The sequence below is a fragment of the Peromyscus leucopus genome, chromosome 11 (assembly GCF_004664715.2).
Source record: "Peromyscus leucopus breed LL Stock chromosome 11, UCI_PerLeu_2.1, whole genome shotgun sequence".
NCBI lineage: Eukaryota > Metazoa > Chordata > Mammalia > Rodentia > Cricetidae > Peromyscus > Peromyscus leucopus.
Genome location: NC_051072.1, coordinates 44,776,067 through 44,799,388, shown reverse-complemented (window position 1 = coordinate 44,799,388; position 23,322 = coordinate 44,776,067). Strand labels below are relative to the sequence as shown.

The window sequence follows — 23,322 nt, the reverse complement described above, 5'->3', positions numbered from 1 at the left end:
TTTGAACTTGTGATCTTTCTGCCTGAGCCTCCGGAGTGCTGGGAGGGAATACAGGTGTATGACCTCACCCAGCTCCGTTTTTCTTCTTAGCCTGCCCAATTCGCACCTGTCCCGAGATCGGGTTGTTCTGACCAAACACAGGCTTCCTCCTAGCAATTATATCTTATTGTCAGTTAGGAGAATAAAATACCTATGCTTCCTACAACGAATCCTCTACCATCCCCAGTATAGTAAGTAGCTCATGCCTTTCTTGCTTCTGGGGTCAGACTTTGAAGTCGTCAGTGATCATCTGAGCAAGGCAAAAGTCCTGGACCTGATGCTTCCGATCACTTCCCGCGCCCTTCCATTCACAGCCCTGGGAATGCCGGCAGCCATGAGCTTTCTTGAATCTAAGCAAGAGCAAGTCTCCTTACGGCCACTGGTCTCCTTCCTCTTGCCTCCTTCCCCACTTCCTCAGTTTTGATCCTAAAAGGACCGAATTACACATAAAGTTACAAAAATAATAAAAATTATCAAAGAATAAACAAAAATATTCTATTGAAAAATAACATGCTAGCCGGGCAGTGTGGCGCATGCCTTTAATCCCAGCACCTAACACTTGGCACTCGAGGCCAGCCTTGGCTACAGATCGAGTTCCAGGCCCGCCAGGACTGCACAGAGAAACCCTGTCTCAAAACCACCCCCCCCCCAAAAAAAAGAAAAAGAAATAAAAATAAAGTATTAATACATATGCGACTCTTAATTTTTTAATGTGCTTTTTAACATATTTAATTTCCCCACCACGCCAGTGACACACCTGAGGGAACTGCTCTTGTCTCCATTTTATTTGATTTTATTTTTGAAATAGGGTCTCACTATTTAGCTATGGGTGTCATAGAACTCATAATGTAGACCAGGCTGGCCTCGAACTCACAAAGATCCACCTGCCTCTGCCTCCTGAGTGCTGGGATTAAAAGGCGTGCACCACCATGCTAGGTTTGCCTTCATTTTATGAATGAAGAAATGAGTGGGTTTGAAAAGGCCAAATCACATATCTTTTTCTTTCCTTTTTTTGATGAGGTACATGGGATTGAACCTAGCCCTACATATTTTAATCCAGTGTCCTGTTCTAACACCAGAGTTCCCCTGACAGAGTCTGTTTCTCTATAGTGGTATGTACTTCAAATATCTACAAAAGACTAATGCTGTTAGTTTGAAATTTGTCTGACTGTATACATCCCTTTTAATTAAGGCTTTATTGTGATTCTGAAGTTTCTTTAAAATAAGTATTTCTTTATAGTTCAAAACGCATTACTGATTTTAATGTACCCCCAACAAAGACATCAGCATGAATGAAATCTGGTGAGTATTACTCTCCCATTCTGCAGAAGTTCAAAAGGCCAGGGCTTACAGAAAGTGCAAACCATGAAACAGGAACAGAGACTGGCGGTGCCTCTCCTGATGGCTATCTTTCAAATTACTGACCTGGCAGTGTAAACACAAGAAAACACCATGAAACTCAAGTCCCTGATGACGACACAGTAAACTAGGGCATCCACATGCCTGAAAACTGGAAGTTCCTGCACACACATTTAAATATTACCGTGACGAGCTCCACTGAGCTCCTCTGGTCATTTCCTCTCCAGGCTGTCACAGTGCAGAACCCAAACACTGAGGTGCCGTATCTTAAAACCAATCTAGTGCGCATGTATGGAATATTCAGAAGTACTAATGAACACAGAAGTTATGAATCTCATTCAGCTGCCATCTGTTTGCGATCAGTACAAAAGGCCTCTAAACTTAAAAGCAGCAAATACATAGATCTCTGTGTACAAAAGGTAAAAAGTATTGGTCACTGGTTCTAGGCATGAATATGCCAGTATTCCAACATTCTAAAATGCTGCCTCTCATCTGAAATGGTAAGAATAGACAAATGTATTTTTCAAAGACAATCTCATGAAGAGGTGATCATGAAGCAAAGGACAGCATCAACACACTCATCAAATGGACAAGTCTGTCCGTGAACGGTTAGCCGAACTCTCAGAACTGAAGAGAACTGATTGCTTTCAGAGATAAGCACGGGGTAGGAGAGATGACATATTGTTTCAGAGCACCGGGTTTCTTTCCGGAGGACCCAGGTTCAATTTCTGGCCATCACACGATGGCTCACACCTATCTGTAAGTTGAGTTTCAGGAGACCTAACACCCTCTCAAATAATAATAAATAAAGACCAACCACTCCAAAGGCAGAGCCTTGCTTATCCGAAGATACACACCTCCTTAGGCACCAGGCACAGCACACAAGTGGTAGACAGATACACATGCAGGCAAAATACCCATACATATAAAAATACTAGAGTAGATTAAAAAATACAATGTACCAAATTACATATGCAATATCAAGCAGATGTATTTCAGTTAGGCACCAGTTTTCAAATGGCACAGGACATCAACAAAGTATTTTTCAATGCTAACGTGACTACCTCAAAGGATCAAAAGTAATGCCAAATAATATGAAAACCACAGTTGTGGAGAACTACATGGAGAATACAGGGTAAGCACAAGGCACTGATGTGGTAAGAGGACTATACTATGCCTCAAGAGTCTGCGTCAGGAACAATGAAACCCTTTGGAAGACCACTGTTACTTTAATAAATGTGAGTAAGACACTGAATTCCTTCTTTGTAAAATTGCCAGCCAACAGTCAACATTGGGCAGTAAACCGCTGTATTAGGAGCTCTAAACTTGAGGTTCATCTCCTTTGGGCTGTATGGGGTGGGGGGGTCCTGTGAGTTTTTCGAATTCCATCTTACAATTTTCAGAATGTGAGTCTAAGGACACTTTTCTGAAGGAGTACTCAGCTCAAAATAAGTAAACCAGACTGGAGAGCTGGCTTGGTGGTTAAGGGCACTTCCAAAGAACCTGGATTCGATTTCCAGCATCCACATGGCAACTCACAACTGTCTTCAACTCCAGCCCCAGGGGATCTGACGGCCTCTTCTGGCCTCCATGGGCATTTTAGGCACATGGTATACATATATACATACAGGTAAAACATCCATACACATCAAAAAATTAAAATAAATGAATGAATAAAGACCAACCACTCCAAAGGCAGAGCCTTGCTTATCTGCAGAACTTGGCTGATCTAACAACCCATAACACCGAAGTTAAGGAAGCTACTTTTACGTTTCAAGTTTAATCGTACAAGTATCTTAAAGCAGAGCTATCATAACTCAAGAGAGTATAAAGGCACAGAAAGACAGAAAGGATACTGATAAACATTCAATACTGACAAACACCTGTGGAACTCCAGGGTTGGGAGAACAGACTCTAAAATCATCTAAGAAGTCTGAGATCATCCTGAAAGGTTTCTCTCCTTTGGGCTACATTTGGACTTACACATCTGGACAGACTTCTGTTGTATTTCCCTGTGTTTATTTTAAAGTAACACCTCCGCCCCCCAGTTTGTTGGGAATTGAACCCAAGGTCATGAGCATGTAAGGAAATATACCTACTTTGAACTCATGATAATCCTCCTGCTTCAGTCCCCTGCATGCTGGGATCACAGGTGTGACCAAAACATGTGGCCCTAGACCTTTCTGTTTCTTTCTTTCTTTTTAAAGAAACACATGGAGGGGCCAGAATAAACAGACAATATATTGAAAGAATTCGTTTTAAATAATTTATTTCATCTACTATTGTTGAATATGTGTGTGTGATGTGTGACCGTGTGTGTGTGCCTGGAAAAAAAAAAGTATCAATGAATGCACACAGAGATTCCAAATTTAGAAAACTGTCTCTTAATTTCTGTTGCCAGTATATTTAAAACATTAAGTGATTACAGGTTAATAATGTAAATAATAGTTAAATAGTAACAAGTTTTTAACATAAACCAGAAATAGTTTGAAATTAGTTGAATGGGTAAATGCAGTACACTCAGTTGAAAATAAATGCTTCTAGTTTTTATACTTGGAGTGGAACCCAGGGCCTTAAGATGAACATAGTTTTTGGTTGTGAATATAATGCAGTGGTATAGTGCTTGCCTAGCATAATCATGAAGCCCTAGATTTAACCAATAGCCCTGAAAAAAACAAAGAAAAAAGAAGAGAAAAACAAAAACAAAGCCAAAAATCATTTTTGTGGGCTGGGGAGACAGACAGCTCAGTTGGACTGAGGACTTGAGTTCAAAGCCCAGAATCTCCTCTAAAAACAGCTCTGGTGGTACCTGTTTGCGGGTGGGTCCTTGGGGGTTGCTGGCCAGCCTGTCTCACCTAACCAGTGAGCCCCAGGTCTTAGCGAGAGACCTTGTCTTCCAAAAACAAGGTGGACAGCTCCTGAAAACCTTACATGCTGACCTCTGGCCTCCAAATACATGAACACACGAACACACACACACACACACACACACACACCCCAAATACATGAACACACGAACACACACACACACACAATCACTTTTCATTTCTATCTACTACACATATCTTTCTCCTGGAGAAGTTTTCTACACAGTCATTTATTTTTTTGTGATAGGCTTTCATGAAGCCCAAGGTAGCCTTGAACTTGTTATGTAGCCAAGGCTGGTCTTGAGCTCCTGATCTTCCTGACTCTTTCCTAAGTGCTGGGTTACAATTAGCATGCCACCACACCCAGCTCTGCATGACTGTATTACTTGTGATGTTAATTTGAGGCTTGAAAAGGGAGGTACCCCCAGGTAGTGGTCGAAGAGGACCAAAGGTTCAAGGTGTCTAGAAGCCACTGTTCCTCCAGGAGCAGATCTTCTATATCGTCGTCCATCAGTGGACTAACCTTCAAGTGAGGATACAGTGTGAGAGGAAAGAAAACTGTGTCTCTGCAGGCTTACCACATGTTCAGCTTGTGAAAAAAATCAGGCAAAGAGAGAAACCTGACAGCAGCCAAGACGTAAGAAACAACTGGAAACAACGGGTGGGCTTGCCATGCAAACTGCTCACCTGCGCACAAATCTGATGCATGACGTGACCGAACTCATGGAAGAAAGTCCGCACCTCATCGTGTCTCAGGAGAGAGGGCCTGCCTGCTACGGGCTGTGAGAAGTTCACTACCAGGGCGGCCACAGACATCATCCGGCTGCCATCGGGGAGAAGGCAGCCTGGCTGAAGACCAAAGCAGGCGGCATGGTTGTATTTTCCTTCCCTGGGAGACAGGAACAAAGAACAGTGACATGGACACTCTTCTTTAGCAAAACATGTCATGGCCTCTTCTAGGCATTAAGTGATACTTGACACCAGAAGATACTTTTCCATGTTTAGTTCACCTTTTAGAACACAGAATGCTTCGCCCTGCACAGAAAGTCAAATTAAACAATGACCCAGCCTTTTAGGTTTTTGTTTGATTTAGCTTAATCTTTAAATTTGTATGTATTTTTTCTGTATCAGTGTTTTTCTTGGTCCCCTGTATCGCCTCCCCCTCACATCGATGCCATTTAAAGAAAAGAATTAATTCTGGCTACTATTCAGATGCATAAAATCAGGTAGGGTATTGTTCCTGTCTTGACTCCATCCTGGACTTCCTTGACTCCATTCTGGGAGTTCCAGCTTTTCTGAACCCACCAGAGGACTGCTGTGGAAGAGCAATGGACAAGCCCACAAGCTAACACAGGTACCTCCAAGGAAAGAGGAGAGGAGTCACCCCCAAAGCCCCACACCTTAGGTTAGGGCAGACACTGGACACCACAGGAAGAGGAAATTCACCCAACCGTTAAAGGTCAGTGCTGGAGTCGACAAAATGCGGGACCACAGGACTGTGCCCAAGGGAAAAGCATCACCATCATCTGCAGTATCAGCCCTTACATAGAAAAGGGATGGGGATGGGCATACATGCCTGAGACAGCATCAGTTGGGGAAAGGGTGTGAAGCATCATTTAGATGCTTTTTCATTTGTCTCTTACAGACCAAGGGCCTTAATATCCCCAGGAAGGAAGAGACCTTGCTGTTAGAGCAGCCATGCAGACCCAAAGCTCTTGGGGAACAGAACAGGAAAAAAAAGCCTCTGTGGGCAGAAATACATATGCTTGGACTTACAGCTGTAGATGAGGTAGGACCACTGACCAGGCCCCATTCCTAAAACACAGGACACAGAGGCTACCCTGATTAAGGCTGCTGCTGGCCAGGTGTGGTGGCATACACATGTGATCCCAAGTATCCAGTAGGTTCACACAGAAGGATCAAGAGTTTGAGTTCACTCTGGGGTACTTAGAGATACCGTCTCAGGAAAAGGAGAGGGACGAAAACCAGAAACAACAAAGGTCAGGCTGACGCTGGATCAGAGCAAACAGAGATTTCCCACCCCCTAAGCAGGCTAGTAACAGCCAGTAACAAGTCATGGCAGCTCACTGTTTTTAGAGCGCTTGGATGAAGACCTGCTCTGAGGAACCGCAGAGAGATGCAGTGAGTGGAAGAGACTCATGAAAAGCGTGGGCAAATCAATTCTAAACACAATCTAAAACAAGGGGAAGCTGGGCAGTGGTGGTGCACGCCTTTAATTCCAGCACTCGAGGCCAGCCTGGTCTACAGAGCGAGATCCAGGACAGGTACCAAAACTACACAGAGAAACCCTGTCTTGAAAAACCAACCAACCAACCAACCAATCAACCAACCAACCAACCAACCAACCAAACAAACAAACAAACAGAACAAGGGTAAGTCTGCAGCATGTGGAGGTTAATCAAGGCAGTGGTATTGCTCTGAAACCTAAGTGACTACTAAGTGAACCAATACCCCGTATGAAAAGCCTAGCAAAAGTAAATGTGGGGCCAATTTTAGGCATAAAATTATCAACATTAGTCTTCACTGTCCTATTCACATGCCTGGCTTTAAGTCAACCCGTGAGAAATACAAAGATGCACAGCAACAAGGGACCCATATGCACACATGAGAACTACGACTACGTTTGAAATAACAAAGTAACCAGACTAAGAAGCCAGAAGGTTTGAATGCTAGGTGCAGTCAGGTGGATAAGTTTGGCAGAGTTGGAAACTATAAGACAGACTCATCGGAGCATGGTGGATCATGTCTGTAATTCTAGCACTCTGGGTATCTAATGAGTCCGTCAGTATCCCTGGAAAGCTCTCATGGAATGAAATGGAAATGTATAAACAGGTAAATAGAGGAACATGAGACTGCATATCCTGTTATTTTGTATATTCTTTGTATTTGTATAGTATCATATACTATAATACACTGTCTGTACTTGATGAGAGTGTAAAATGAGTATCAATGCACTACAGAAGCAACAGTTAAATTCTCCTCCCTAAAGAAATTTGTAGAATTTAAAAGTTTTTTTTTTTTTTTCTTTCCGAGACAGGGCTTCTCTGTGTAGCTTTGTGCCTTTCCTGGAACTCACTCTATAAATCAGACTGGCCTGGAGCTCACAAAGGTCCTCTTGCCTCTGCCTCCTGAGTGCTGGGATTAAAGGCGTGCACCACCACCGCCTGGCAAATTTAAAAGTTTTAATCATAAAATTAAAGATCTGCTAATTTTTAAATTCTCAGAAAGTCTTTAATCTTCTTTGCCTTTTGCTTATATTTAAGTTTACTTTCATTATTTATGGGTATGTGTAGGCCATGTGTTGAGTCTCCAGGACCTGGTTGTGAGCTGCCTGATGTGGGTGCCGGGAATGGAATTCTGTTCCTCTGGAAAAGTGGTAAGTGCTCTTAACACCGACTCATCTCTCCAGGACCTGTTCTTTTCTTTTTGTTGAGATTTTATTATTTTTATTTTATGAGTGTTTACCTGCATGTTGTGCCCATGGGGCCAGAAGAGGGTGTTGGGTCCCCTGGGACTGGAGTTATAGATGGCTGTGAGCAGCCAGGTGGGAGGGAATTGAACCTAGGTCCTCTATAAGAGCAGCTAGTGCTCTTAACTGCTGACCATCTCCAGCTCTTGATCTTTCCTTTTTAAAAATAAAATTGAGGCTGGTTGTGTTGGCATACACCTTTAAATCCAGTACTCAGGAGGCAGAGGCAGGAGGATCTCTGTGAGTTTGAGGCCAGCCTGGTCTACATAGTTAGTTTCAGGACAGCCAGGGCTACACAGAGAAACTCTGTCTTGAAACAACCCCCAAACAAAATAAAACAAACAAAACTCAATGTAATTAATTTAAAAATTACTTCTATTCTGAGATTATCCATTTTCTTATTGCGTTTATAAAGCAATAGAGACTAAAGTCCTACCTACCAGTTTTATATTGAAATCATAAGATTTTGTTTGAGAATCTTAGTATTTGATGAATAAAAATAAAATGTGAGGGGGCTGGAGAGATGGCTCAGAGGTTAAGAGCACTGGCTGTTCTTCCAGAGGTTCTGAGTTCAATTCCCAGCACCCACATGGTGGCTCACAGCCATCTGGTGCCCTCTTCTGGCATGAAGGCATACCTGCAGATAGAACACTGTATACATAATAAATAAGGAATTCTTAAAAATAAAATGTGATTAAAAAAGAAAAACACAAGTCTTTAAAGAATCTACTCTGAACTTTGTTCCAGAGTCAGACAAATAAAACAGTCCATCTATATTTTACCTTGTTGTGGGATGTCTTTCTGGACACTGTGAATATGTGTTGCTATGATTGGTTAATAAGGAAGTTGCTCTGGCCTATGGCGAGTCAGATTATAGCCAGGTAGGAAATCCAAGGAGAGAGACAGGAAAGAGAAAGGCGGAGTCTAAAGAGATGCCAGCCCGCCAGCCAAGGAGCAACATGCCAGCAGACTGGTAAAGCCACGGGATACATGGCAAAACATAGATGAACAGAAATGGGTTAATTTAAGATAAGAGCTAGCTAACAAGAGGCCTGCCAAAGAACATACAGTTTGCAAATAATATTAAGCCTCTGGGTGGGAGGCTGCAGGAGCTCAGGGCCAGGCGGTACCAGAGAAAACTTTCGATTACATTACCTTTATGCAAAGACTGTGACAGAAAATGAGTATGAGCTAGGCATTATCCTCACGAAAGATCACTCTGTGTTCTCTATAACTTTTCTGGTAGCAATGACCAATCTCCAAATATGAAACAAAGCAGGCATTTGGCAGAAATGCAGGATGGGAGGACTCTGTCCTGGGAAGTGAGTTTGGAGACAGGCATAGGACACTGCAATGTTGAAAGATTTCCTGTTTTAAATCTTATCGTGTGTGTGTGTGTGTGTGTGTGTGTGTGTGTGTGTGTGTGTGTGTGTGTACGTACATGTGCATATGCTAAAGCTCTTGTGTGGAGGCCAGACAACTCTCAGGAACCAATCCTCTCCTGCCACCTTGTGGGATCCTGGAATCAAACTCAGGTTGTCAGGCCTGAGTTTAAGCACTTTTTTTGTTTGTTTTGTTTTTTGGAGACAGGGTTTCTCTGTGTAGTTTTGGAGTCTGTCCTGGAACTCACTCTGAAGCCCAGGATGGCCTCGAACTCACAGAGATCCACCTTTAATCTCATCTTAATCTGATCTTTAATCCCAGTGCTGGGATCAAAGGCATGCGCCACCACCACCACCCGGCAGTTTAAGCACTTTTACCCACTAATCTATCTTGCTAGCCCAAAGGATTACCCTCTTAGGTATTCGACTAAAACTGTATCTGACACGTGTATGTGTGCATGTGTGTATGTGTGTACAGGTGTATGTATATGTTCCAGGTGTGTGAGGAGGTCAGAGGGCAGCTTGCGGTAGTCAGCTGTCTCCTTTTACTGGAGCTTCTGGGAATTGAGCTCATGTTCTCAGTCTTGGGGGCAAGCACCTTCACCCCCTGCACCACCACTGGCCTTCCTGATGCTTTCTCTAAAAGCCTGAGATAACCTAGGTGCTGAAGGACACCCATGCTACCAAATGGATCACAATTCAGCCTCCTTCTGAGCATCCAGGGCCAGTGGACTACTCACTTACACTTTGCTGAAGAGGGATTACCATAATTCTCTTTGGTCTATTTAGTAAAATGGGTTGGCTACTGCAAAAAGTTGGGTTTGTTTTAGAAAGCAGCCTAAGGAGAAAAAGATCTGAATCTTTTATGTCCAAGGAAATGTGGCATTTACAGTTACACACTTCAATCAATAATATTTGAAATTTTATTCCTGATTAAATGGTTAGAAAATGTGCATATATAGTGCTTAGTGCAAAAACAATCCTGTTAAGGGCTCTGAAGAATGAACATCTCAAGGAGGGTGTGTCAGTCAAGTGTTTGGACTCCTCAGATTAACAGCAAGCGCTTTGCTATTTCTACTATACTGTGCTGTGCTCACAAAGACTGAGGAGGGCAGACAGACTTCAGAGGACTGGCAGATGACCTAGCTAATACTCTGGAGGAAATTTTAAATTAAGTAAAAACAGTAGGTGATGATGGTGGTGGTAGCTAATGCTTTTTCAAAACTTATTATCTGGGCTGGGGAGCTGGTTCAGATATTCTCTCTGACACACACACACACACACACACACACACACACACACACACACACACTTGTTTTGGTTTTTCCGAGACAGGGTTTCTTTGTGTAGCTTTGAAGCCTAGAACTCACAGAGATCCACCTGCCTCTGCCCCCTAAGTGCTGGGATTAAAGGCGTGTGCCACCATGCCCCGCTGTGTTTTTTAGATTTTAAAGAACTCAACTACGTGCAGTGCAGTCTTCTTCTAAATGTTATGAATAACCATCCGATTGAATATTTACAATATTCCACAAAACCGGTACTACAAGAATTCCCACCATTCAGGAAACATCACAGACAAACCGGGTAACTTGTCAAGTGAGGGACGAAGGCAGACGTTCTGGCTTCGGGCCTACACTTTAACCTGTGCACTAAGCATCACATGGGGGGACTATGCAAGGGTGGAGTCTGGTCGCTGCTAACAGTAAGTCCAGTACCTTGGATAGAGGTCCAGGTAGAACTGTCCCAGCACTTCTCCAGTAGCTTTATCCTTCACACTGTAGAGTGAAACGCTCTTATTCCAGACGTGAGCATCCGCCACTTGCTCAAATGACAGTCCCAACAACTCCTGGTAGATGCTCAGCAAGCCTTCCGTGACCACCTCGATGGGAAAGTATTCCTTGAGGAACTCCTGGTCCACTGAGTACTTGAGCTCCTCGGTCTGTGTCATGTAGTAATGGAGATCCCACGCATTGATTTTTCCATCATACTCAAAACCTCGCTCTTCACATTCCTTCTTCTTCAAGTTCAAAATAAACTCCCGTTCTGCCTCGCCCAGGGGTTTTAATTTCTGGCTTAAATCATCTGTGAGGGAAAAGGCAGAGTTAGTGATGTGTCCGTGGGACAAGCCCATTCACATGTACCCCGAGTTTTGTGCATGATCAGTTGGAGGAAACCCTGATGAGGAGAGACTGGATGGTCTTTCACACCACCAAAACCCAGCCGCGGTTACCTTCCAATGTCAACAACGGCGAAGCTTACCTCAAGAACTCTGGCGGAGGAATATTACAGTTCAGAGCAAAGCAAAGGAAAAACTAAGCGTGTGCGTACGCTTATTCCTCAGCAAGGCTATGTTCCTAAAACAACTCCTCCTGTGACCTGCAGGCAATGTCATCTAAAACTGCTCTGCACATTTGACCGTGGGTCCGGCCTGCCTTCCCCAGGCCCATTCTGGGATCTATGGAGGAGGAGGAAGAGGATTTGGATAGCAGTTCTAGATTTCAGCTCAAGAAATTGCTGGTCACTACAATTTAATACTGAAGTCAAATTCTGATTATTTGCTTTAAAAAAAACGGGCTGAACAAGCTCTTTTGTATTTCTTTTCACAATGTGCTAACTACGTGAAGATAAAGATGTGCTTGGGTCTGTGTTGGACATGGGTTAGAGGAGGCCCAAAGATGTGAGATCGTGGCTGCCGCCCAAAGAATGCTGGGAAGACAGAGAGCTGGGCCACCCTCCTGGGAACATGCCTCAGACCTCACAGCAGTTACCTGTTCGCATCTCTGCTCTTTCCACCAAGTGGAGGCCCTGGGGAAGGCCTCCGTCCTACCATTTCTGTGCTTCTGCCATTCAGCATGAGGCCTTCCGCTCCTACCCAAGGTAGTTACTTCCAGCGTCTCACAGATGCACAAGAGAATTGTAGGCTGTCGCCGATGGGCACCTGGGATCGGTTGTATACGATTCCAGCACATACAAGTCAACCATGACACCACTACTGAGAAACAGCGGTGGAGTAAATCGGGGGGCTAAAAGCCGATTTCTTAACCCATTTTTACCATTTTATTTTTATTTAGTTTATTGAGACAGGGTCTGTAGACGAAATTCTAAACGGTCTTATTAAATAAGAAACACAGAGCCAAATATGGAGTTAAAAGCCCAAGAGATCCGAGCACTAGCCAAGAGCCAAGTCTTTCCACTCGCTGCTGTCCTTCCCCTGAGAGAGGGAGAGACCTCCTTCCCGTGTGTCTGTCTTTTTATTGCCTTTCTGCTCTGCCTTCTCATTGGCTCTAAACCCAGCCACCTCACTTCCTCGTCACTGCCTGTCTATACAGACCTCCAGGTCTCTATGGTTGGTACTGGGATTAAAGGTGTGTGTCACCATGCTTGGCTGTGTCCTTGAACACACAGAGATTCTGCCTGCCATGTGATCAGATTAAGGGCATGGGCTACCACCGCCTGACTTCTGTTCCTGGCTCACTAATGACCTCTGATCTCCAGGCAAACTTTATTTATTAACATACAAATAAAATCACATTTCAGCACAATTAAAATATCACCACAAGGGTCTCACACCATAGCTCTCTGACTTGGTACTTGTTACGTAACCCAGTTGGCCTCAAATTCATGGCATCCTCCTGCCTCAGCCTCCTGACTACTTGGATTACAGGTGTGTACCACCATGACCAGTTTTAATTCATTATTAATCAGTTCCAACTTAATAAACGACTATCAAAGGTAAATTCTTTTGACATTTTGTCAAAGGAGAATAAAGTAATTTTAATAGCATTTTAAAGTTTGTGTTAGGTGTGGTAGCACATGCTTTTCATCCCAGTACTTAGGAGGCAGGGTGTACATTTGTGTACACTACCCGTGCATCTGTGCTCACATGTGTGTGGGCACATGTGTGGAAGCCCAGAGCTGACTCTACACTTTATTGAAGCAGGGTCTCTCAAGTGAACCCTTGCTTGTTAATTAGCTGGCCTGGCTAGCCTGCTCACCCTACGGATGCCCTTCCTCTGCCCACTGAGTATGGGGTCACAGGTGGCCACCATGCTTGCCTGGCTTTTACAGGGATGTAGGTTCCAGTCCTCATTTTTATGCAGTAGGCACTGTGTTCACTGACCCATCTCCCTGGACCAGAAACCTTAGCTCTTACTGTTTTCTCTTTGAGACTGGGCCTCATAACGTAGCTGAGCCTGGCCTAGAACTCATGATGTAGACCAAGCTGGCCTTGAACTCACAGAGATCTGTTTGCATGCTAGGATTAAAGGCTGTGCCACCAGGCCCAGTGACCTTACTTTAAAAAAAAAAAAAAGAAAAAGAAAAAGAAAAAGATGTATGAAAAAGACAAAATGAATGTGACTACAGTAATTAGGTAATTAGATAATTAGGTAATTAGATGTAATCTACAGTACCTTTATATATTAAAAAGTGGACTTCGGAGGGTGGAGTGCCAGTTTTTTTAGTTAGGTATGCTCTGTTTTCATTTTATACCCTATTTTCAGCTTCTTTCATACATCTATCAGTAGTCACTGCACAGTTTCAAAGACCTAGTGGCAGTGAATGAAGGCAATGAGCTAACAGTCCTGTTAGCCCACACCCACTGTGTGTAAACATAGAGTCAGTGTCCCAGTGGATAAGAGATAGCAGCCCCAAGAACTGAGTTCATCAAGGAAGAGCTGAGAACACCCTTCTCCTGACACTAGGATGTTCCAAAGGGAGCCTAGGTGCCTGGCTGAGGTCGAAGTTAAGGTGATATGATGCAGTAAGATGTCACAGGGCAAAGGAAACGAAAACCATACCACTGACCCTCGGTAAATAAAGGACTGACCGAGAAAGGCTGCCACGCGGCTTGTGCTCTTTGCAGTGTTTAGTTCGAGGACAAAGTCAGCATGGGTGTCATAGCCGAGCAGTCTGGCCACTTGTGCGCGCAGCGGGAGGAGCTGCTGCAGAATCACCGTGTTTTCCTAGTCACAGGAACAACAGAAACAGAAACAGAAGAAAAGCATCAAGTGGACGCAAAGCACTCAACAGTCGCTGCGTGAGTGAGGCTGCGACACGGTCGGGCAGTTTTAGACCGCCGGAACTACTGTTTCCATTTCAGCGTTGAGAGAATCTGAAACTGTGGTATGTTATTCCCGAAATAATTTATAACATTTATACTTCAGAGACAGCTGTAAGCTCTTCATAAACTCCGAGGTACTGTAAACTCAGGGCAAAAATATGCTGCATGAACTACTGATTCCTCACTTATTTTCAATTGTACAAGTACCAAATACTCATAGTTACAACTTTCTGAGGTGTTTGTGGCAAATTATACACAGCATAAAATTTACCATTTGAACGTCAAACCAATTTGTTTTGCTATTCTGTATCCACACATGGAAATTAACTGATAAGGATGGAGAGAAACTGGTACCCTTGTGTATTCCTGATGAGAGTGTAAACCAGTTCAGTGGCTCTACAAAACATTATGGCGATTCTTCACAAGTTACAGACAGATGAGCTGGGAATAGAGCTGAGTGGGAAAAGTGTTTGCCCAACATTCAGGAAACCTGAGCTTTGATCCCCAGCACCACATGAGCCAGGCATGGTGGCACATGCCTGTAATCGCAGCATGTGGGAGGTGGAGCTAGGAAATTCAGGAAGTTCAAGGTCATTATTGGCTACATAAAGAGTTTAGGGATATACAAGATCCAGCCTCAACAAAACACCCCAAATCAAAACAACCCCCCCCCAAACCAAAACCCAAACCCCTATAGAATTATCATATAATCTTAACTCTACTTCTGGGCAAATATCTGAAAGAACTGAGAGCAGACTCACAATAGATATCTATAGATACCTATGTTCAAACCAGCATTATTCTATAGTAAAATCAGGAAAACAACTCAGGTGCCCAGTGACAGAAGAATGGATCGAGAAAATGTGGTATACCCATACATCGACATATGATTCACCCTTAAAAAGGAGGGCATTCTGACATGCTTCCCCATGGTAAACCTTTATGACCTGATGCTCAGTCAATGTGAGTCACAAGACACGAGTTTCCTGTGGCCATTAAATTCACAGACATGGAAAGTAGAACAGGGAATGGGAAGTTAGTTTGTTATGAATGCAGTTTCAGTTAGCATGAAAATATTCTGTGGATGGGTGCTGCTCCAGAACAACAATGTACATATACTTAATTCCATATACTACTGCCCGAAGGTCCCCTACAATATGTTGAAAATTAATTTGCACTGCTGTGGTCCAAAAAGGTCCTAAGAGATGGGACCTTTCAACACTGTCCTCAGAACTGACGAGAGGCTTACAAGAGAGCAAGAAGAAGCCAGCTTAGGTACTTTCGGCCCTGTTGCCCTGTGATTTAAAAAAGGGTTTTTCCTTCTTCCCTGTGAACACACAGCATCATCAACTTCCTGTATCCAAAACCATGAAAAATAAATTTCTATTGTTTATAAGTTATCCAGCCTACAATATTTTGTTTAAATAGCACAAATAGATTAACATACCATGGTATCTTATATTTAAAATTGTCTTTATAGGCTTTTCTCCAACATAGTTCCTATTTGGTACCTGTACACTTAGGAACACCACACCATACACATCCATGAGACAAGGTCCTACTATGTGGCCCTGGCAGGCCTAGAACTCACTATGTATCCCAAGTGAGGGCTTCAGAATCATGGAGATCCTCTTCTTGGTGTCCTGGGTACTGGGATAACTTGTGTGTGCCACCAAAGCAGCGTATTTTATTTTGTTTTTTAACACTAAAAGTACTTCTTTTTATGTTTTATTTTTAAAACTTTGTTTTATTTTTTGTATAGGAGTGTTTTGCATGCATATATATGGGCACTGCATGTGTGCCTGATGCTCGAGGTGTCCAAACAGGTTATCAGTTCCCCTGGGACTGGATTTATTGATGGTTAAGTGTCCTTAACTACTGAGCCATCTCTCCAGCCCTGGAAAAGTAATTCTCAAAATGTTAAAGGAAAAATTATTAGTCCCAACAACTAAGTCAGCAAATTATTGTTTCCTTCCTTCCTTTCTTTTTTTTTGGTATTTCGAGAGAGGGTTTCTCTGGGAAACAGTCCTGGCTGTCCTGGAACTCACTCTGTAGACCAGGCTGGCCTCAAACTCACTGACATCCGCCTGCCTCTGCCTCCCAAGTGCTGGGATTAAAGGCGTGCACCACCATGACTCGGGCAATTTCTTTTTTATATATACACATTTTAAAATAATTTACTTGTGTGTATGTGAGGGGAGGTCGGGAAGACCTGCATATTGCAGCATGTGTGTGGAGGTCTGCCTTCCACTGTGCTGAGGCATGGTCTCTCTTGTTTTTACTGCTGGACCTCATACTCCAGGCTAGCCAGTCCATGAGCTTCCAGGTAATTCTCCTGCCTCAGCCTCCCATCTAAGACGGCTGGGATTACATGTGTGTCACCACGGCTGGCTTCTGCGTGGGCTGTCAGGGTTGCATGGCTAGTAACTTTACCAACTGAGCCATCTCCTCAACACTGTGCGTGTGTGTGTGTGTGTGTGTGTGTGTGTGTGTGTGTGTGCGCGCGCGCGCGCGTGCGTGTGCCCGTGCGCGTGTGCGTGTGTGTGTGTGTGTGTGTGTGTGTGTGTGTGTGTGTGTGTTGGGGGGGTGGTTCAGACAGGGTCTCACTCTGTAGCCTAGGCTAGCCTCAGGTTTCCTGAATACTTGGTTTGTAGATGTGAGCCACCAAACCTGACTTGTTTTGAGTTTTGAGACAAGGGCTCATTTATAGCTCAGGCTAGCCTCAAACCTACTTCATTGCTTGACTTACTATGCTTCTGATTGGTTTTGGAAAGATGTACTATGGAATATGAGAATGACTGGAATAAAGTTGCTATTGTAGTAAAATTGAGAAAGGTACAGAAGCAGAAAGCGGTTGGAGGGAGACCCTGCAGGCTGGGAAGCAGGCGGCACTCACTCCACGTGAACAATCATTTGGTAATACGGGTAGAATTTGCTGCGGCTGTGGTTTGACAGAACTAAGCCATGTTGCTATTATGTCTTAGTTCTTAGAACTGCTGAGGAAAACTAATAATGCTTGTCACTACGTGCTACTTTTTAGAGAGATTTACAGAAAAGAGACAAAGCTCAAAGACCTTGTTTACAGGACAGAAAATGAAAAGGAGGACAAGCAGAAGATGGAAGGTCATTGTTTTGCTAAGGGAGACTTGACTTGGGGATTCAGACCCTTGGAAAAGCCAGCTGCTCTGCAGTCCTGGCATCCCGGGAGTAGAATGTCACTTCGTCACTCAACTACAGAGATTACTCTGAGAACACTGCCTACTTCCTTATTTCCTTACAAAAGCTTACCTTTTCCACAGGCCCTGAAGCAAAGTCTTTTAAACAGAGGAACAAACAGGAATGAATCAGTTAATAAGATCTGGCAGGAACTGTGACTAAAAACGGTATTTGGGTATAGTTATTTTAACTGCCTAGAAGTAAATGTACAAGAAGCTAAGGCTTTGAAGATGTTTTATTACTAAGGACATGCAAATAATTTGTGGCTATTTGGTTCCTAACCTAACCCTTGTATTTCAAACTGGCACCAGTATGACTCTATCTAGCAATCCTTAAGACATGGCCATGGAAGAAAACAGTCAACAAAGAACCCCCAAGAGCTAATGTGGGGGGCACAGAATACAACTGGTAAAGGACTTCTTGCCAGATCATTTTTGAAAATTTCTATATATCTCCCATGTTCCTGTTCCTCCTCCTCTTGTTTTTCAAGACAAGGTCTCACCAGGCAGGGATCCTTGGCTAGCCTGAGCTTGCTCTATGTACCAGGCTGGCCTCAAACTCATCTATAAGAGTCATCTGCTTCTGCTGGGCTTAGGAGTGTGCACTGCTACACCTGGCTTGCTCTGGCCTTTCCTTCAAGAGTGTCTTCGCTCTGATGTGATTATCCTGTTCCTGTTCCAGCACTGGGTGTGGGGTGGGGGTGAGGGGGCTAATGACGTGTCTTTCTTTTTGTAGGCTGCTCCATCATGAGAAACTCAAATGGGGACAACTGGATGGCAGAGCCCAATGTCTGAGCCCAAGACAATAATGAATGACTGGGGCTTGACACATGGTCTAGGAAAGAAAAGACATTCATGGTTACTTGGGTAGCCAGGACTATGAGCTGGTGAGCTGAGTAGTTGATTCAGAATCAATTTTAATTCCGTCCTTTCAAAATAAAACTCCAAGCCTAGCAAACAGTTGTCAACTAAAGACTACAGCTTCCCTTGTAGCTAGACATGACTATATAGAGTTTGAGTTAATGGGATATGACTGGAGTTGATGGGTGCTATCTGTACATCTTTTTTTTTTTTTTTTAAGTTTTTAAAAAATTTCTTGAGACAGTGTTTTAAAGATGTGTGATCTATACTTTCTCCATTCTTCCCAACAGGCTGATGAATAGTAATTTCCAGAATCTACCTTGGTAGTTACTTGATAAGGAGGGAGAGATGCTTTACCAGCTTTGGACTTCAAATGCAGAAAATGAATACAACTTCTTGTTTGTTTCTATCTCTTCTATTTCCACTACAGCAGTATAGCTCGTGGCATGCCAAGCAAGCTGACAATGAAGAAATGAAAAGACTGGAAGTCTTGTAGGTGTGTGGAATTAGTAAATGCAATGCACATGCAAACAGGAATATCAGTTAATGAGCTGACTTCAATACTGGCAAAATGAAGTATATATCCTTTCCTTAAGATCTTCAGTTAGGATCAAAATAAAGACATTCACGGTACCTGTCTGCACCTGGTATGAAAAGCCATCTCCATCTTCCTTCTTGTTTCAGGGACACAACATTTCTTCATGACAGGAAAATAGTGGGGATACTTTAAGGTCACCTTGTACTTGTCACCATCTGTTTTTTCTAAACTCTCAATGAAGTCATCAGGAAGAGCACCTGCAAAAAGTCATTTTCTCATGCATCAATCTCCCACAAATACTGGCTTACCGAGCATGGGCACAGTGCTTTCAGGCAGCTCGAGGGACCTGATGTGGTGACTGAAATCCAAGTGAGAGGACAATTGTACCATCTTATTTGTCCTGTATTGGAATGAGGGAAGCAGTGATGGGCCAGGTGGCTGGGAAACGACAATTTCCAACAGGAAACTGTTTCAGGGCACCTGTGCAGATGGTATTTGAGCAGGCAAAATTAAGCCAAAAAATAAAAGGCCCCAGAGTAAGAGACTAGTTTACAGTGTGGGAGACATGGAGAGGCAGAAAAACTGTCAAGGCTTGAAGGCTGATAATAAACACCAGTGTAAGTTACCAAGAAAGATGAACCACGAGGATGCTGGGAATCAAACCTGGGTCCTCGGCAAGAGTAGCCAGTGCTCTTAACTGTTGACCATGACTCCAGCCCTGATACTAGACAATTTTTAAAAGAATCCTTTGGATTTTAATTTAGGTTGGAATCTGCAAGGTGATATAATCTAATGTAGCAAACATCAGAATTTTACCAAGTTCAGTCTTGGAAAATACAAGGAAAGTATCATCCTCATTGAGGTTTTTGTTGAAGTCAATGCATAGCTCACTCATTCTTTTCTTCATTGATTTGATTTCCTGAAAGGAAGGAAGACAGACAGGGCATTAACAGTGAAAAAAACCTTTCATTTTCATCGCTGTCGGCCAACATGTTTCAATTATATACGAAGTCGGGATTCTGTCTTCTCTCAGAAGTCTTTTCTTAGAAATGCACCCTGCAAAGCAGCTGCTGTCAGTCAGTCTGTCTACTACTGCCGAAATACTTTGCTCAACACTGTCTTAGAACACAGCCATCGCTTCCCCGATCTTCCCCCTGCCCCATTCTACAGCAGCCACATAGTTCAAAAACAGGACCTGATAGTGAACACTCCAGGATTGTGCCATCTGTACTAACTAGGTCACTGTACCATCTTCCTGCAGTAATGACTGATTCCATGCCTGGCACATCTCTAACAATTCTGTAAAAGCACTGGGTAGGAGATCCAAGGAGATGATAGAGAACCGCAAGAAAAAATGTAGGATAATCTCATTCTTTTGACAAAGCTGGGTAATGCAATCTACTTGACACAAAGTGGGACTTTGGTAAAGGATCTGCTGTGGGGAACTGAGACCCAGAAACACAGCTCTATGTGTCTGGAATACTGGGGTTTAGGTTTGGTCATCTACCTCTAAAACCTTCCAACTTCCTTAAGTTGCTTAAATGCGATTCTGTTTGCTGCAACCAATCATAGTTTAATTACTATAATTTTCATGCACCCAAGAGAACAGGGGGTTGACTAGGAAGTCAAAGGGTCAAGTGGGTGACACCAGCCACCCAATTAGGATGACCAGGAAACAGAGTGATCAAAGGACACTCAGGTGGCAGAAAGACGCTGACATCTCCATGGCACCTTCAATACTATCTTCCAGGACGACATCAGTCACCAAACAAAACTTGGTTTGGATGTCTGTCAAACTTATTTCTGCAGTCCTCAGGAATGACCTGGAAATAAACCAAGGATTTTATTTCCTGTCCAAATGAATGAGGTCAATTAAGCAGCTGAGCTTATCACAGAGCCTGGAAGTCTTGATTTGACTCACCCAAGAAAATGTCTGAGCAGCGCTTCTCAGGGGCTAATCTCTCTTCATGTTAGTGGTGTGTATTAATCACAGAGTGTCCTATCCTAAAATGCCGGTTTTCAAACTCTTTACCAGTACGGGTTTTATTAAGAGTGCCCTATCTCAGTGTGATCAAGATCAACCAGCTCCTGAAATCTGGAATTTACTTTTTTTTTTCTTTCTTTTGCTTATCTTCTATTTTTTTTTAATTGTCCATAATTCTCCATTTTTTCCTGTATGTTTTCCTAGTACTTTTAGTTTATGCTGTTGGTTTTCCTTTTTAACAAAAAGCTCACGCTTTCATTTTTAAAAATTAGTTAAATTAGTTCATTTATTTTACATCCCGACCACAGTTTCTTCTCTTCTCTCCTCCCATTCCCTCTCCCACCTCCCCGTGCCCACCACAATCTATTTGTGGGACTCTCAGCAGTGGGAACAGAGCCTTCGCTGATGCTTTGGCAGGCTTTTGGGAACCCATTCCTCATACTGAGTTGCCTTGCCCAACCTTAATATGAGGGGAGGAACTTAGTCCTACCTCAACTTGATATGCTATGCTTTATTGATACTCATGGGAGGCCTACCCCTTTCTGAACAGAAACAGAAGTGGAATTTACTTTTTAAGAATATAAAACATAGCAAAGGAAATTAGCCTGATATACACACACACAAAAACAAAAAAACATGGAGAGGATTAAAGAGCAGTGAGGTTGCCAGGCATGGCGGCACACATCTGTAATCCCAGCACTCTGAAGACAGAGGCAGAGGCAGGGGGATCTGAGTCTGAGGCCAGCCTGGTCGGCACAGCGAGTTCCAGGTCAAATAGGGTTACATAGTGGGATCCTATTTTAAAAGAAGGGGCCCGGGGTGTGTGTGTGTGTGTGGGGGAACAAATGAGTTAGAAGTTGTTCAGTTACTAACAGGTTAGCAGGAGTTTTAAGAGTTGAAGCAGGGGCTGGGGGATGGTTAAGAGTGCTTGCTGCCCTTCCAGAGGACCCTTGTTCATTTCCCAGCACCTACACTGGGCAGCTCACAACCACTCCTGTAATTGAAACTCCAGGGCACTGAGGCTCTTTTCTGGCTCCCGTGGGTATCAGCACACACACATACACACCCACAGACACACACACATATAATTAAAAAATAAGATAAATCTTTATAAAAAAAAGTAAAAGACCCTAATATCAAATATACTGTAAATGGATTTTTATCATGAGTTATTCTATTAAAATTCATCTATTTCCCTATTTGTTGGTTTTTTTCTCTTTCTCCTAAATAAGAAAAGGATAGGAGTAGAAGGAGATAAGAGAGAGTATGTGTGTGCGAGAGTAATTAAGACGCATCTTACACATATGTAAAATTGTCAAAGAACAACAGTTATTAATAATAAATAAAAAGAAACATAAACTCACATTTCTTACTTGCTCTGAAAGATGGAGTCCATTTCTCTTTCCCATTTTAATTGACTTTTCCAAGTATCGCCTGGCTTCAGGCTTTATCTTCTCCAAATCACAGTTTTCCTGAAATTAACAAGCATGTCAGTCATTTCTGCTCTGATAGCACACAGCCAAACAATCAACCCTCAGGCCAAAGCCAGTGCACTGCATTCATCCTCTCTGCTGGGCCAGGAAACACAGGTGATTATGGAGCGGGCCCTCTTGAAGACCTAATTTCTTTTATGCTTTGGTGAACTTCTGCTAATTTAAAACAGAAATACTGACTGAATCAAAAGCTGACCAGGACCGCCTTGCCCTGCCTCAGAACTGAGAGTGTGAGGCCGGGGAAGCGTGTGATATGGATGCATTTGCATAGGCTCATGTGAGCAGTCTTTACAAGCAAAGCTCTTTGTTACAACAGAGTTCTTACTGCAAATCATCTGGATTTAATCTTCGATCATTTGTTAACCTGGTTCCACTTGGGATGCAGGAAGAGAAATAATGGGGTGACTTCTGCACAAGTGCTAGGGACTCTCTTGCCAAGATACCAAACAAGGACAGCTGGATGAAACCCCAGCAAATGGCTCCAGTACTTCAAAAAACGCCTTCCTGTCACTTGGCAAGGGAGATCAAGGGACTCTAGCAGGCTGCATCTGAACAAGTATCTGGGGAAAATGAGTCAGCACCCCACAAAAGCAGAAGGGACGCTGCCCGCCTCCAAGTCTGAATCTGTATGCAGCAGCAAAGCTTTCATTCCAAAGAACAGAAGGCCCTGGAGGAGGCTGGGAAATTCCCCCAGTCAAGACAATAAAAATCCAAAAATCCAAAGCAAGTCACAGGATACTCGAGGTGTATCTAAGGTGGCTGGTCAGCTCATGGTCCCTGGGAGGAAATGTGACTCCAGACAGACTCAGCAGGTACAAAGGACTCGCTTTGGCTGAGGGACAATGAGAGCCAGCTGTCACCGGAGCTTACAGACCTCCTGTCAGCTGGACATTTTCTCCATGAAAGACCAGGACCATCCATCCCTGAGTGTGCCAACTTTCCCAACTGATTAGATTGTTAAATGAATGGTGTGGAGCTTTAGCAATGGCATCTGAGATGGCTGGTGACAGGTAGGTAAACAGAGTTGCATTT

General features: G+C 43.3%; 1 protein-coding gene across 2 annotated transcripts in view; it reads right to left on the bottom strand.

Moving 5' to 3' along the window:
- The window catches only part of Nln (neurolysin), a 102,199-nt gene that overhangs the window by 23,865 nt on the left and 55,012 nt on the right, over positions 1–23,322 (bottom strand). For both annotated transcript variants that reach the window (XM_028883826.2, XM_037209456.1), the window contains exons 4-9: positions 22,162–22,269; positions 19,630–19,732; positions 18,910–19,070; positions 13,966–14,101; positions 10,853–11,219; positions 4,953–5,154 (exon numbers count right to left, since the gene is read on the bottom strand). In XM_028883826.2, the coding sequence (XP_028739659.1) occupies positions 4,953–5,154; positions 10,853–11,219; positions 13,966–14,101; positions 18,910–19,070; positions 19,630–19,732; positions 22,162–22,269 (1,077 nt within the window). The remainder of the gene's footprint in view (positions 1–4,952; positions 5,155–10,852; positions 11,220–13,965; positions 14,102–18,909; positions 19,071–19,629; positions 19,733–22,161; positions 22,270–23,322) is intronic.